At 38.4% G+C, this 15,265-nt stretch overlaps 1 protein-coding gene across 1 annotated transcript; it reads left to right on the top strand.

Annotated features, from left to right (window-relative positions):
* The first annotated feature begins 9,970 nt into the window (after positions 1-9,970).
* Positions 9,971-13,791, top strand: nkx3-2 (NK3 homeobox 2). Its single transcript, XM_044126646.1, has 2 exons — positions 9,971-10,579; positions 11,146-13,791. The coding sequence occupies exons 1-2, from the start codon at positions 10,207-10,209 to the stop codon at positions 11,568-11,570; spliced, it is 798 nt and encodes a 265-aa protein (XP_043982581.1). The 5' UTR covers positions 9,971-10,206; the 3' UTR covers positions 11,571-13,791.
* Positions 13,792-15,265: the final 1,474 nt, after the last annotated feature.

The following is a 15,265-nucleotide window of genomic DNA, read 5'->3' on the forward strand; positions in this document are numbered from 1 at the left end:
GTAAGAATCAAAAGGGGCCCATTTATATTCCAACCAAGCAGTAACTACAGCTGCTTGTTTTGGAGGCTCTTTCTCCACCTACTTTTTGCTCAATTCTCCTTTACAAAGAAAGGACAAATATTGTTGCATATTCGCAGCGGGATTCAGATCTGGGCTTTAACTAGGCCATTTTAACACATTAGCTCTAGGTGTCCATTTAGTGTTGTCCTGCTGGAAGGTGAACCTCAAGTTTTATTTTGACTGTAACAGAACTCTTCTCCTATGTGTTTGCAGTGTTTCCTGCATGACTTGTGGCAGGCAGATTGCAAACAGGACCTCTTAGGTCCCTGGTACAACAACAGTTTTCCTCTTTTCACTCTTCCGTAGCAGTTGGACTTTTAGAGGCGAGAACTGTGGTTCATTTGAGCTCCTACATGGTCTTGGCTTTCTTTTTCATTGTCAAGCCTGTATAGAGTTAATTTCCTGCCAAAATGTTGCAAACTAATAAAGCATTATAAACTGTCCTCAAACACTGCAGACATAAATCACATCTGTTGTAGAATTACTTAAGTCCAGTTCTAATAAAACATATGTCAAATAAAATATGTAGAACATATTTTATTTGTGTGCAACATTTTGGCAGGAAATTAACTTTGCAAGCCTGTCTGCTTAAGTGGGCAGCTTTACATACTAAAGCTTAAACTCTGCTTTAAAGTTGTAGTATGTAACTTTTATTTAATTTTTTAGAGAAAGTTCATTTAACATATTTCTTAGAATTGTCATTGTGACAGTACAATATAGGACAAATAATCTGTGAAAAGAAATTGAGCTCTTCTACTTTCTCTTTGTAGACCTGGTGTTAACTGAATAAATACACTGCTCCATCAGAAACAACCAATCAGAGTGAGTAGGTGGGTTTTAGCGCTGTCAGTCACTGCGTACTGCTTATCCCCCTTCCTCTCCACCTCTTGCTCTCTACTACTGCTGCAGCTTTTCTAGGTCAGCAAAGCCTACCATGAATGCTAAGGCTAGCTATCCCCTGATGATGGCTCATAAAAGGTTCTCCTGTAACTGTAAGTTACTTCTCTGTCATTGGCGCAAGTACATGAGGATGATTGACAGCGCTGAGACCTTCCTCTTGGTTCTGATTGACTGTTTTTGACTGGAACTGGTGTATTTATTCAGATGGAAATAGTAACGCTGGGAGGAGGTGGAGGAGCTCAATCGTTTTCACACATTGTCTGTCTCATACCATGCTGTCATGATATAGTGACAGTCTTAACAAATTTGTCAAAAATATATTTTCGTAAAGATTACATACCATAGCGGTAAACTACATACTGCAGGTGTTTCTGATGCTGTTCAGAACAAACCTCTGAGACTTTCACATATGAGCTGGATTTATACAAATGGACTCTCTTTACTGATTCAGTGACTTCTGATGGCTATCATTAGCACTGGATTTTCTTGAAGGGTATCAGATTTACAGGGGCCGCCGACTACATTTGCTTGAAAAAATTAAAGGGGGGTTATTATTACTTTTATGAACATTCAGTTTTTCTCTCTTTGAGCCAAGCTGCTGTAAGCAAACATTCTCCTGGTCTTCTTTTCCTTTTCTTTCTTGAATCTGTGAAAAGATCAAAAGGCGAAGCTGATTTATTTTCATTAGTTTGCCCTCATTATATCTGAAACATTATACTCTGTTTCCCCAAATGGATGTGCTGTGTGCCGTGTGTAAATAAGCAACGACCTTAGCCAATCACCTCTGTGCAGAGGAGAAGAGAGGACATTCCTGCCTGCTAATGGAGGATAAAACTGACAAACTCCGAGTGAAATATTCCACCGTCATTAACACATTAGAAGCCTTTAATCGCTGCACCTGAACCTTTAGGATCCAGGAGGGAGGGGATGAAAAGCCAGAATTGGAAGATTTTTCCAGCCATTCCTGTGGGCTGCTAGGTTTTTTAGTCGTTAAAGGTGTACCTCTCTCAGGTATTTCCTGATTCTGCAATCCAAGCGCTAAAATATCAGACCAACAAATTAAATTAAAAGGCTTGGATTAGGTTTTACTCAGCCAAAAGGTTTGGCAGACAAACACTGCACCTTTCACTCACTCATGTCATTACTGCGAGTTATTTACATTGTAGTCCAAATTTTGTATTTTTTTTCTTTGTCATCCTTGCCAAAGAAGGTTTTCTACACCTATATTTAGGGCACATAGACAGATTTATGGGCCACCATTTTCATAAATGGATTATAAAAGGACCTCACAGCTAGAATAGGATTTAAAGGGGTGCATAAAAAGCAGCAAACTGGGACCAAAATATAAATCAATGAATTTAAATCCTTTTCTTCAAACTGGAGCTACTTTGTAAATGTCGATTGCATTTTTACCCATTCCAACCACAAACTTCTATGAATTTTGCTCAGATCCTAAGCAATAGATGGGGGTGGGTGGCGCTCAAGTCCAGTCCTCGAGAGCAACCACTCTGCAGTTTTCACATGCATCCCTTCTTCAACACGAATGATGCACCTCTTTCTGCTCTGCAGAGGCCTTCTAATGAGCTTTTCATCTGAGTCAAGTGTGTTCAGAAGGAACGCATCTGAAAACTGGAGGATGGTAGTTCTACAGGACTGGACCCGCGCAACCCTACCATAGAAAAGGATACATGGATGTCAGTATTTTAGTTCATACAAAACTGAAAAGTGTGGCATTCAGTGAAGTCATTACTATCTAGAATCACCTGTTGGTGGAATTTCAGCTAAATAAAAAATGCCTCTATACTTTTGCAATACTTGAGACATAAATACCTGCCCAAGCCTTTTTCTTTCTCTCTTTCTTCCTTCCTTAATTTATTTCTTTCTTTTTTTTTTTTTTTTTTTTTTACAAAATAATTGTGTCTTTGCAAGATTTGGCTTGTTAATTTCCTAATAAAAACAACAATCTCTGCCACAGTCTGAAGTATTTTTAAAGCTTCCCTGTTGCCTCTGAAGAGAAGCATCTGAGGTGGCCTAATGTTGCTGGAGATGGTGTACTGAGAGAAAACATTACTGTGATGTGTGGCTTCATTTCAATAAAGGCTTCAGGTTTCATTTTTGGAGTGCAAGACAAATCATAGTCCCTGTCAACAAACTGAGATCTCTGCAGCTCCTCCAGTTACCGTGGAGCTATTGGCTGCTTCTCGGATTAATGCTCTTTTCCCCTTTTAATTCAGAACATACATAGATATGCTCTTTCCATTTTCACCTGAACTACAACGATGGAAACGAAAGACAAAGTACAATATTAAACAGGTACAGAAGAAACAATCTCACAGCTCTTTCCCCCCTTCAGCAGGTCTGCAGGTGGTAACTGTATAGTTTATGCAGCAGAGCTGTGAAAAGATGGCGGTTTCGCATGGCTGTCAACTAGAATTGAGCTAACTTTTGGTTTGAGCGCCGGGGATCCCCGAAGGCGACTGCAGTGGGAACAGAGGGGCTCTCTCCTGCCCCTGTTTCTCTGCTCTGGGAGTGGTCTTTCCTCTACTGGGGATTTGCCCCAGCCCGCTGGCACTAAATGCATTGCTTTAACATGGACCCACTCCTCTTACAAAACATAAAAGTTAACAGGTGTTTAATGTCAAAAGAGTTTAATACACCAGTCTTGGAAATAGCCAGCGACAGGCAGAAGGGAGGAACGGTGACGTTGAGGTTTTCAGCTTCTTTTTCAAGAAGTAAAGAAGCACAGAAAAACATGTTAGAATTTTGTTTTCTCACAGCAGTGTGGAGTGATGTTCTTTGCAAAGTAGCTGTAACTTTTTTTACAGTCGTATAAACAACATGTGTTACTTCTTTGCTTAATAGTTCATAAGAAGCATATTATTTAGGCTTTTTGTTTTACTGCTGCTGGCACTTTCAAATGCCATTTTCAACTGTGTTTTCTATTAAATCCATTTTCTTTTAAAACACTAATTTCTTGTTTTATTTTACTCTAGCTAGCAGAGTGCAATTCAAGCGAGGAACTGCGCATAAGGTAGAAAATGAACCCTGGAATAAAACATGGTGCATTAAGCTGCTGGGATGAAGGGACAGAGAATCTCAATGGGGTTGATGAGAAGGTGGATAGAGCTAAATACAGGCTGAAAACAATCTGTAATTTTGTTGATTTTAGATCTATATTTAGATTTAGAGATCTTGTAAAATTGACATATTTTATTGCTTCTAAATTGAGAAACACTGCAGTTCTATATCAATTTTGGGCACCATTATTAAGAGATTCTTCAGCGGGCTTGAAGGGTCTTGTGTGGTTCCAGAGCCAGATGTTGAAGACCCTAGATATAGATATCTATATATCTTGATATATAGCCATAGCTGCAATGGGTTAGATTAAAGCATATTCATCTGTGACAATATCCTAGTCAAAGTCTAGACCTAAACAAAGTTGAAAATCTGTCGCAAAAATGTATATTTACAGAATCTCATCATCCAACCAATGTGAGTTGAGTTACTTTGCAAAGAAGAATGGAAAAAACACATGTGCCAAAAATATTAATTTGGAAACATTTTTGAAAATCATATATGATTGGCTTACTACTTTACGGTTATGTTCTACTTTGTTGGTCCCTCTACTATGCATTGCATATGTCACATTACATATGTGGTTGTAATGTGACAAAATGGTAAAGAGTTCACGTGATCTGAATCATTTTGCAAGCCACCATTTGACATTCACAGATTAGATCAATTCTGCAGCGTTGTTAGTCATGAACATATGTTTAGTTTTCTCGTGTTTTATTAACTCTGCAGTATCAGAAAAAAGAGGTGAGTTAAAACAGACAAATCTTCACCTGTCATGGTTCTGTTTTGGACAACCTGGACAGGTTTAAACTTTTTTTTTCTTTCTGCATTCCACAAAAAAGGTGATTAATCAGTTTCACAAACTGGGTCCCTGAATTAGATCGAGGTTGCTGTTCCTCGGACACTTCTGAGAGAGATAAATGCAGCGCTTGCATTCATGAAACCAAACTGCAGCTGCTGTCTCTGATTCCCACTTCACCGTGTGAAAAGAAGAGAGCCTTAATATCTCAAGAATTTCTAAATGGCCCTTGAAGTATCCATAACCACATCCACTCCCGCGCCCAAGAGTGATATTTTTTGCATGTGACATGAACCCGGTGAAAGGATTTGAAGGACATCTTTATTTAGGCGTGAGCGGAGGAGAAAAGAGCCCTGAGTAGGCAGCCAAAGGCCCTTCAGAGCCCAGGAGCCTTTTATGATGTGCTTGAGCTGCATGCATTATGTGTTGCATGCCAGAGTCTGATGGGAGCTCGTTTGTCAGCACGACGGCGGTGAAAATAAACTATAAATCACCCCTGTGCTATCTACACATATTAATTGGACTGTAACAGTGAGGAGCTTCTGCTCTTGTGTCTGCAGTTCTGCAACCATTGTTGGGCTGCTTTAAAAAGCTTCCAGGAGACAGCAGATCCTTCTCTCTGCTTGAGTCTTGCTTCCATTTGCTGCTAAGTGTTCTGTCTCAAGTGCTTTGCCATTTTAAAGCTCGGTTGCATGCAAGGATCATTATTTCTTTAAAAAAAAAAAAAAAAAAAAGAAGCTCTGGTTGTAGCTTCAGCGACTAAAACTGCACTTAGAGCTGGCAGTAAGCCCCCACTTTCCAGTGCTGAAGTTGATCAAGTGTGCGATCAGACATCTGATGAGAAATCTAGAGGGCGTTTGGGAGCATTTACTGCAAATGACTCCTGGCACTGCCCTCTCTAATATTGCTCCATCTGATCACAATTTGGCATCAAAAGGAAGAGGGAGGCTTGGGTATAATTTTGGTGCATTTCTCCTTTTTTTTTAATACTGCACAAGAGGAAAAAGAAGAAAATCAAAACCTGTCATAAACACAGCCTGAAGAGGGGAGGAAACAGAGACATTACCAGAGTACATGATGTGCTGCTGCATCGGGTGAGATTTTTTAAAATCAGAGGATTAAAGTTAACAGAAGTGACAAGAAAACATGAGTCAGGATGGCAGAGGTGAAAGTAATGGTGTAATTTGCCATTAAAGTTTATTTCTTTACTGGAAGCGTGGCAGGAATCTCACCTCAGAGTTAAAATGAATGTGAGCAGCCAAAGAATCTGAAAATATCAAAGGATTCATGTCATCAGTGGTGGTGGGGGATAAAATACACAGTTTCCTGGCATTGCCATTATGAAATAAATGTCTAATGTTTCCAGTTTCATTCTGCTGTAGATGTTTCTTATTCCTACCACCAGAGGGAGCCAGCACTCACAAAAGACCCAGTTGGTTCAGGTTTAGTTTGAAATGTCAGATTTCTGGAGAAGGGACCTCAAGAATTTCTCAAAATTCTTGAGTTGTTTATATCTTTCTTTTCACTCTGACATATATTGTTGACATTTTTGAAAGATTTGAAACTTATAGTCTAATAAAAAATATGTCACTCCTTTGTAAAGTGCTTTCCTAAAAGATGCGGTATCTTTTTCTGGAAAGATAAAATTAAATAAATTGAAACATGACATAAACGAAAAAATGTTTCATCTCAGCAATTGTTCGTCGTCTATCTTAGCAATTGTTCGTCGTCAACTACAGAACAAAAAATATTACCGACACTATATTTAACACATTTTTGGGTTTTAGTAACACAAAAAGTTAATTTAAAATCACAATAAATTGTTAAATTGTTAAAATGTCATAAACGGAAAAAAGAAAAGAAAATTCTTTGTGACCATTTAATAAATATATGCAAATTATACGCATTCTTATTAATAATAAAAAATTATGTCATCACAAATCTTACAAAAACGTGTATTTAAATAAGAAAAATTTGATCATAAACCTAAAAGTTTAATTTGTCTTTTACTGCTCCATTTAATTTTTAACATAAATACACAGTGTATTCCTTAAAATACTTCGAACTGCTCTGCTTTTATTTGTCGACCATAGTGTTGTCGATATGAACATGTAATACTGGAAAATAAATCTGCAGTCGATGTTGAGGAAAATCAAAATTAGATTAAACGGGACACGGGAACCATTTCATATTGAAATTCATTCATAGGTTTTCCACTGAGAGTAAAAGTCTGTTGGTCCATCCTATCATCTGCTTAGATAGACAAGAGAGCAGCGACATTTTATTATTATTATTTAAAATATAATTGATTCACTATTTAACAGAAAGGGGAATGACTGTTGGATTTACTGCAGTAAAGCAGAGGAACACCATGACGTTTTTTTTAATTCGGTTTACATTGAATGGCGATGCTCTCTCCAGAGAAGAAGAAGACGAAGAAGAAACCAAGCTGCTGTTTACATTTCCTGCCACTTACTGCTCCTCTTCCTCGCAGTGAGGTTCAGATCAACTAGCAGTGCTCTGCTCCACATCACCAGGATGGCCTCTCATTGTTGGACATCTCTAGTTACCCTCCACTTTTCCCAGTTTGTAAAGCGGCAGCGGGTCAGGGAGCCTGATTTTAGGACAAGAAAAAACAAGAGTGTGGCATTTAAAAAAAGTGTACGAAGGACAAAGAAATGACCAAGAAAAAAAAACCCTAAGCATATTCCAATAGTGGTCAGTAGAAAATGGGTGTGATGTTGGCCTTGGGCGGGATGAGGAGTTCCTGATAGAACAAGGGCAGGGTGTGTGAAAATCTCCAGATGTATCTGCGGTTTGTGTTTCCCACCAATTTCAGTTGTGATTTTTATGTTGCGGCGACAGACTTTTTATTCCCAAGGAGCCTGCAGTCCTGAGACAATGACTCACAAGTCTACGCACCATTATAATTCGCGTTTATCCCACACAGCAATCCTACGTCATATAGTTATTGTTTATATAAGAAATCTGCCGCTGATTTGGGGTGAAATTTTCACCATCTGGCATAAAATATGCAAAGTTAGTTTTACCATGTCTGGTCAGACAAGACATTACGGACGTAAAAGATGTAAATAAATAAATAAATAAATAAATAAATCAGAGAGGTATATTGAGTGACCACTAGATGGTATGATCTGTCGGCTTTGGACGATCTGACCTCAGATCATTTTCTTTGAAATTCAGCATAAATTCAAACTCAGCACTACTTATTATTTATTTAATTCCCTTAAGTTATGTGCAGGCTATGACATCAATGTGATGCTGACTTTATTTAAGGAGGGTTGCGTGTTTTTTCCCCCTGGGATTTATAAAAAACTATTTCAAATATTCTCTAAACGACGAGCAGCAGGGATAAATTGTTTGTAAGTGTTTATATATATATATATATATATATATATATATATATATATATATATATATATATATATATATATATATATATATATATATATATATATATATAACATTTGAAGAACACACGTAGTATATTTTGTCTCTTCAAACGATTTGCTTGTGCACAACGCACAAACAAGTGTAAACTATATACACTTTAATTTAAAATAGTGTTATTAATAATAATAATAATAATAATAATAATAATAATAATAATAATAATAATAATAATAATAATAATAATAATAGACTATTTTATAATTTCCCTCAGTTTAATTAATACATTTCATTTTAATCAACCAGGTCCAGGTTCTCTTAATAAAGGCTTAATAAAGAAAACTTAAATGTGACAGAATAACTCTATAGATAACAAAATAAATAAATAAACAAACAAATAATAATAATAATAATAATAATAATAATAATAATAATAATAATAATAATAATAATAATAATAATAATTGGCCTCCAAACATGAGGCCAGAAATGATTCGCCTAAATCAAATGCCTTTCCAGAAAGGCGAGAATGAAGCAAAGCATTTGGATCCTAATTATGCGGTCATTTTATTATGCACTGCGCACTTAAACAGGCAAAACCTGCGGTTTGCAAATGCGCCTTGCTTTTAATCAGACACGTCCTGCTGTAATTTGGTGGCGGTTTAAGCTGTGAAAGGCGGAGGGTGGAAGGTCCTGATGTGGGTCTTCTGGGCAAATATTCAAATTTCTAGATTCCGTGATGTCGCTATGGGCAACATGTCAAGTATTTGTATATTCTTATGTTTATAGACTATTAAAAAACTCAGGTTTTCTTATTTCTCAAATATTTTCTCAGCGCGCAATTTTACGCATCTTTGGGTCACTACATATGATCTGAGGCTTTAATGATATTAAACCCACCTCAACTGAGACACCCCGCAGTCTACAGCTGCATTCAGGCCCATATTATCAGGAACAGAGTGCACATGTTGAGGTCTACCTGCTACTTTCTTTCTTTCTTTCTTTTTGCTTGTTTTTGTAGCAGCACTTCGACTGTGGTGCAGGTTAAACAAAACACAACAAACCCCGAGTGATCCGGAAAGCATGCTTCTCCCACTTTGTTGCGTCAATTCTAGACTTGCTTCCCAGTTTAAGGAAACACTCATATTAGGCTACCGACAGAGCTGTCAAAATGATGAAGTAAAAATAAATAATAAACCCCTGTGCGTAGATTGTAATAAAGCACAATAATGTTGGATTTAGGCGATGTGGAGAAACCTGGGTATGCTTTCACATTTGTTTTATTGTTTTATTGTGATATTGGATTGTTTTATTTTTCTCTTTGTGCTTTAATGTGTCTATTCCATAAAATGCTAAATTCTGACAATACAAATTGTTTTACATGACTTCAAAATATCCAAACTCAACCAACAAGCAAAATCCAGTCCTACAAAGATATAGTTTGATCGCTGATTTGGAGAAGTGCTATGTTAAAGAAATAGATGAAGATCCAACCTGCTTGTCACTTCAGGGTCCAATAATTTAAAAGAAAAAGCTTCCTTTAAACTTTTCTTCACTTTCCCCCACCCGATTGAAGGCAGCATGACGTCATTTATGCAATGCCCAATCATTAAAAAGGCTTCCCCGCAGTTTAGCCAATAGCCGTCAAAGGGGAGTGCATGCGAGTCACAGGTGAGGCTGTTTGGTTGAAAAAAATGGGCAAAAAGGGCCGGAGTCTGGAAAGAGTCTGAGCTGATGGCAGATCTGTGCGGTGGATAAGCATCGCGCCAGCGGGTTTTGCAAAGTCTCCTCTTTTTCTGCGGGAATGAGAGCGGAAAGGAGCGCTGGAGGGAAAAAGTTCAGTTTGAGCAGAACTCTTATGAGGGAGCAGCCTAAAATGTGGATGAACTGACATTTCCTCCTCCACCAGGGCTGATTACTCAACTTCAACACCGAGCAAAGCGTCGCTCCCCTTGGAAAAAATGGCCGTCCGTGGTAACTCGCTGATGCCTTTTTCCATCCAGGCCATCCTGAACAAAAAGGACAGCAGCAGACACTTACCAGAGCTGGACGTATGTTTCTCCAAAGCGGCGTGTTGGAAAATATTCGGAGAGATGAACGACGAGTCCGGGAGGACCGAGGAGGCGTCCTGTGTGCGTACAGAGCAGAAAAGCTACGACTCGGACTCCGGACTCAGCGACGACAACGACGGAAAAACTCCGGCCATGCGCAAGACTGAGAGGAACGGCGAGCCGGGGTCAGATGTGCCGGAGGAGAGCCTGCAGGAGGAGACGGACCATGAATCTGCGGCTGCGGAGAATGCAAAGAGTGACAGTGAGCCCAACAATACTACGGGTGGGTAGGCCTTTAGAAGACGCGCATACGTGCGTAAATACACCTGAATGTGTCACAGCGACTGTTTTTGAGTTAAAGCTACAAATTTTGAGTCAAACTGCGTAACAACTGTTAATAATAGATGTTTTATTTTGTGGCCAGAGATGTGTCGACCACGACGGTCGTTTAAGGACGTTGGATCTAATTTGCGAATACCTTTCCACATTCTGCTCTCTTTTACGCACGAATTGTTCTCTGCTTATGCTTGATTATGAATGGGAAGTCTGGCACATTTTTAAGCCCCTCACTATTATATGTATGTTTCCTGTATTAATATTCATTTATAGCCTACTGCAAGATAGAATTGCGGAGTTCATGAGACATTTTTCATAGGCTATTATAATATTCTACAAATCTTCTGGATAAATTGGAGATGTTTCTTTATAACTGAACAATCTCAACAAGATAATTCAATGCAATTTATTTACCCGAAGCCAAATAATTTATTTTTAAAAAAGCGAACGACGTAAATTATTGCCGAATATCAGAAATTACATGCACGTCCAATTTGTGTATCTTCTCCGCAGACTCCAGCAACCCAGACGAGAAGAGCGTGGAGCAGCCCAAGCAGCGGAAGAAGCGCTCCAGAGCCGCCTTTTCCCACGCACAGGTCTTCGAGCTGGAGCGCCGCTTCAACCACCAGCGGTACCTCTCCGGGCCCGAGCGGGCGGACCTGGCGGCCTCCCTGAAACTAACAGAGACACAGGTCAAGATCTGGTTCCAGAACCGCCGCTACAAGACGAAACGCCGGCAGATGGCCGCAGACTTGATGGCATCCACCCCGGCGGCCAAAAAGGTAGCAGTGAAGGTTCTAGTGCGGGACGACCAGAGACAGTACGGCCCCGGGGAGATCCTGCGACCCCCGCTGCTCTCCCTGCAGCCTTCCTACTATTACCCGTACGCATACTGCCTCCCTGCGTGGACACTGTCTACGTGTGCGGGGAATCAGTGAGAACCCTGAGACTTTTATTTATTATTCATTTGTTTGCTTCTCTTCCCGGGAACCAACATAACATTACGGTTTTTTTTTCTGACAAGAAGAAGAGCCCTGAGGGGAAAGTTAATCAGCTCTGCGTCCCTGATTTGTCATCGGATTGTTCCTAGACTTTTTTACACTCTCAAATACTTTAAATAATATTTTAGTAAGAGTCTGTGTCTGATTTGCAGATGTCCTCAAAAACTATCTGGAATGATATGAAAAACTGATTTGTGTCATTTTATCTCGATGCTGGGACCCCCTCAAGAACCCTATAGACTAAAAATGACACCTCATATAATTTTACAAGCGCCTTCCTACCTCTGCAGTGATTGGAAATAGATATATTCCGTTGACATTTTTTTTAAAACAAACAACTCTCTGTTAGAAATTGTGTTTTTTTTTATTAATTTTTTGCTGTGTTTGTAAAGGTAAGATATTTAAGCACTTTTGAGCATATATGTCATTTTTCTTCGTGCAAAATGCATGCAGCGCGCATGCTCGGGTTCGGACTTAAAAGAAGGGCTTGTTGGGCCTGAGAGTGGCACGAAGCGACTTCTGACTGAAATTTGCATGTTTTTGTGTTGAATGGTTGCTTAGATCGAATAACATTAAAACATATCAGGCATTAATTAATGGATCTCAATTATTGGATTAATTTGCAACTTGGCCAGGTAAAATGTACGCATGATCAGTAATAGTAATTACTAGTTCTCTAGATTGTATTCTTTAGTTTATGATATACCCACCTGCAGTGACCAGGGCGATGAACTGATTTGGTTAAATCATTTCCATGCCTTGAACTGGTTTTTCTATGTTTCCTCCTTGGAAAACTCCCGGGGTTTGATATATATAAAAAAACAAAAACAATGATTTACCTAGCAAATAAAGTGTAATTTATTTCACCCTCTCGTCTCTTTCTAACATAATCCCTCAGAGATTTTATTTCACCTGAGCCATGGTGGCTTTCCTCCTGTCACTCCATGATGAATTGCTCTGTAATTCCTGCACAGGCCGAACTGACAGCTACCTTTACGGCTCTATGTCATCACAAATAGAGGAGTATTCCGGGGTTAAGGAGGCCCATGTCACTTCACCTACATTTGAACAAAGAATAGGTTTCTCGTTTTGCCCTTTGAGTGTTTTTTCCCTCCTTCATGCTAAAGAAACGCTTAAACGCCTCTTTCTTCGCGAACTGAGGTCTTTATATTGGAACTGAAATATTGCAGGAGTCGCGTAGACTTGTTGTTCCGAGTATATTTACAGCCTGGGTGTTAAGTTGAGGTCAGAAGGGAGCTGCCGTGCAATACTCCCTCATCTTTGACCTTGTAAAGGCTTATTCAATCCCTTACTGACACTACTTGAAAGCACTGGACTGCAGATCAGTCAAAACGTACTGAATCACTTAATATTGTCTGCTTCAGATGCCTGTGTATCAACTGTTTCTCTTCATTTTTGTTGCGCAACAGTTTTACGCACCGCTGATCTGTTTGATGCAGGCATGCGATCCAGAGCAGCCAACGCATTCTTGGTTGCTTCAGATTTCGAAATGAAACACAGTGATGATAGTGACGAATGGACCGTCCCATATACTTTACATGTATATGTACCTGCATATGTATATATCTGATACAGAGGGACATACAGGAGCAGGTATTCCTTTCAGCCTTGTATTTAGGAGGGAAACACCCGTATTGGCGTCCATTAACATCCTGTCTCCCCATTATTTCTGTATTGCGTAAACGCTACTGGCACAATAATAGCCCAATTTGAGCGATAAATGAGTAAATACTCTTTGCAAGTAAAATGAATTTATTTCTATAATCCAAAAAAAAAAAAAAAAGTTTGCAAGAAAATTATTCACGGACTTTAATTCCTGCTCAAAATATTTGGGATTTTTGATTATTTTTTTCTTGTTTCGCTGCGATACGTATTTGTAAAAGGAGAAGAAGAAGAAGATGAAAAAAATTTACACCCCTGGGATCAGCTCTGGTTTGGTTTATGTATTTATCTTAATTGCCCCTCTGTATATATAAAAATATCTGACTAATTGCTATTTAACAATAAATTTCATTTAAATACTCAATGTTGAGTTTAACGTGCGTAATTTGGCGCATCATGAGTCTGGGGTCACGTAATCAAAATTGTTGCTCCATATAAATTATGAACGAGGTAATTAAATCAAATAAATATTTTACTGGTCATCGTTATTTGTTTTTCTTCAATGTTGTTTTTTCAACATCTACGTCATATAGTCCCGCAACACGAATTGGATTGTGAATGTCTTCTGTATCCATATAGTTGAGTCTCTCTCTTAAGTATCTAATTAGTGAAAATTATTGACACTTCTTTATGCTAACTTATGTATGATGGTTTGCTGAATCAAGAGCCCTGGACTTGGGAAGGAGAACCGCAAAGAAAAAATCTGAGAGAAAAGGCAGTCAAGTGTAAAATATTTTTTGTCCAAATGTTTTATCAACAGACATTTGAAATAGATATTGATCAGCTTAGTTGTTTGTAAGTATATCGGTTTATTAGATAAAATAATAACAAGCTGCAGCAGAATTTTCCTTTCCTTTCCTTTCCTTTCCTTTCCTTTCCTTTCCTTTCCTTTCCTTTCCTTTCCTTTCCTTTCCTTTCCTTTCCTTTCCTTTCCTTTCCTTTTCTTTCCTTTCCTTTCCTTTCCTTTCCTTTCCTTTCCTTTCCTTAGCTTACCTTGCCTTACCTTAGCCATGTGCTTCACAGTGCCCCAGGAGCAGATTCCTCTTCATCCTCTGTGATTCAACCTCTGGACCACATGGATCACACTTTCAAACAACACTGTCCCCAAAACAGCTGGAGGCTTTAAAAAGAGTTACACCCAAATACCTTGACATAACAAATTTTTATTTTTAATTCTGTAAATTGGAGGAGAACCAACTATTGGTTGGCATCACACATGAAGTTACAGTGTGATTATTTCACAGCTTGTAGTTTGACAAATTTTAGAGTCCCAAAATAATATTTTTAAAGATTTTTTTAAACTTTTGCCAATAATTATTGATTTAAATTGAATTTGGACATCTATATTTGATATGATTTGTACCTGTTTATCTTGTAAGTTACCTTAAGAGGGTAATAGCTTATATAGCTGTAATTTGCAGCTATATAAAAAGAAGAAAGAAGGAGAAAATGGAACCCTGAATGCTGCTTGGAGTAAAAGCTGGATTTAAATCAACAAAGCATAAGTGAATTGTCTAAAATTATTGCATTACTATATGAGAAATTTCTCTTAAGTTAAGCTGCTACAAGTTGTTGCAAAAATATTTGTCTTTGTAATGCTAGAAGGATTTATAAAAACATCTGTATATTTACTCTCTATTGGGCTAGAATCCTTCAGAAAAGCCTGTGAGTTTGTTAGTTCCCTTTGGACTTAATGCTGATGTGAGCCTGTGTGATTTCATTGACCTGAAGTAAATCCTTTTCAGAAACAGCTCCCCAAAGAATTTCTTCTACAGCCTGGCACCTGGTTTCACAAGCAAATGATTACTTCAAGACTTGTTTTGACTGTCTACATTTTGAGTTCAATACTTACTTTACAAACTTATTTCGTCACCAAAACTTGATATATTTAAGCAAAAGTAAAACCTGAAAATGTAATAATTCATCCCAGTAAGACTGCTTGTTGTATA

The sequence above is a fragment of the Gambusia affinis genome, linkage group LG09 (genome assembly GCF_019740435.1).
Source record: "Gambusia affinis linkage group LG09, SWU_Gaff_1.0, whole genome shotgun sequence".
Classification (NCBI taxonomy): Eukaryota; Metazoa; Chordata; class Actinopteri; order Cyprinodontiformes; family Poeciliidae; genus Gambusia; species Gambusia affinis.

Coding starts and splice junctions, on each gene's coding strand:
- nkx3-2 (XM_044126646.1), top strand. CDS start 10,207: ATGGCCGTCCGTGGTAACTCGCTGATGCCTTTTTCCATCCAGGCCATC. Junction 10,580..11,145: donor TGAGCCCAACAATACTACGG/GTGGGTAGGCCT, acceptor TCTTCTCCGCAG/ACTCCAGCAACCCAGACGAG.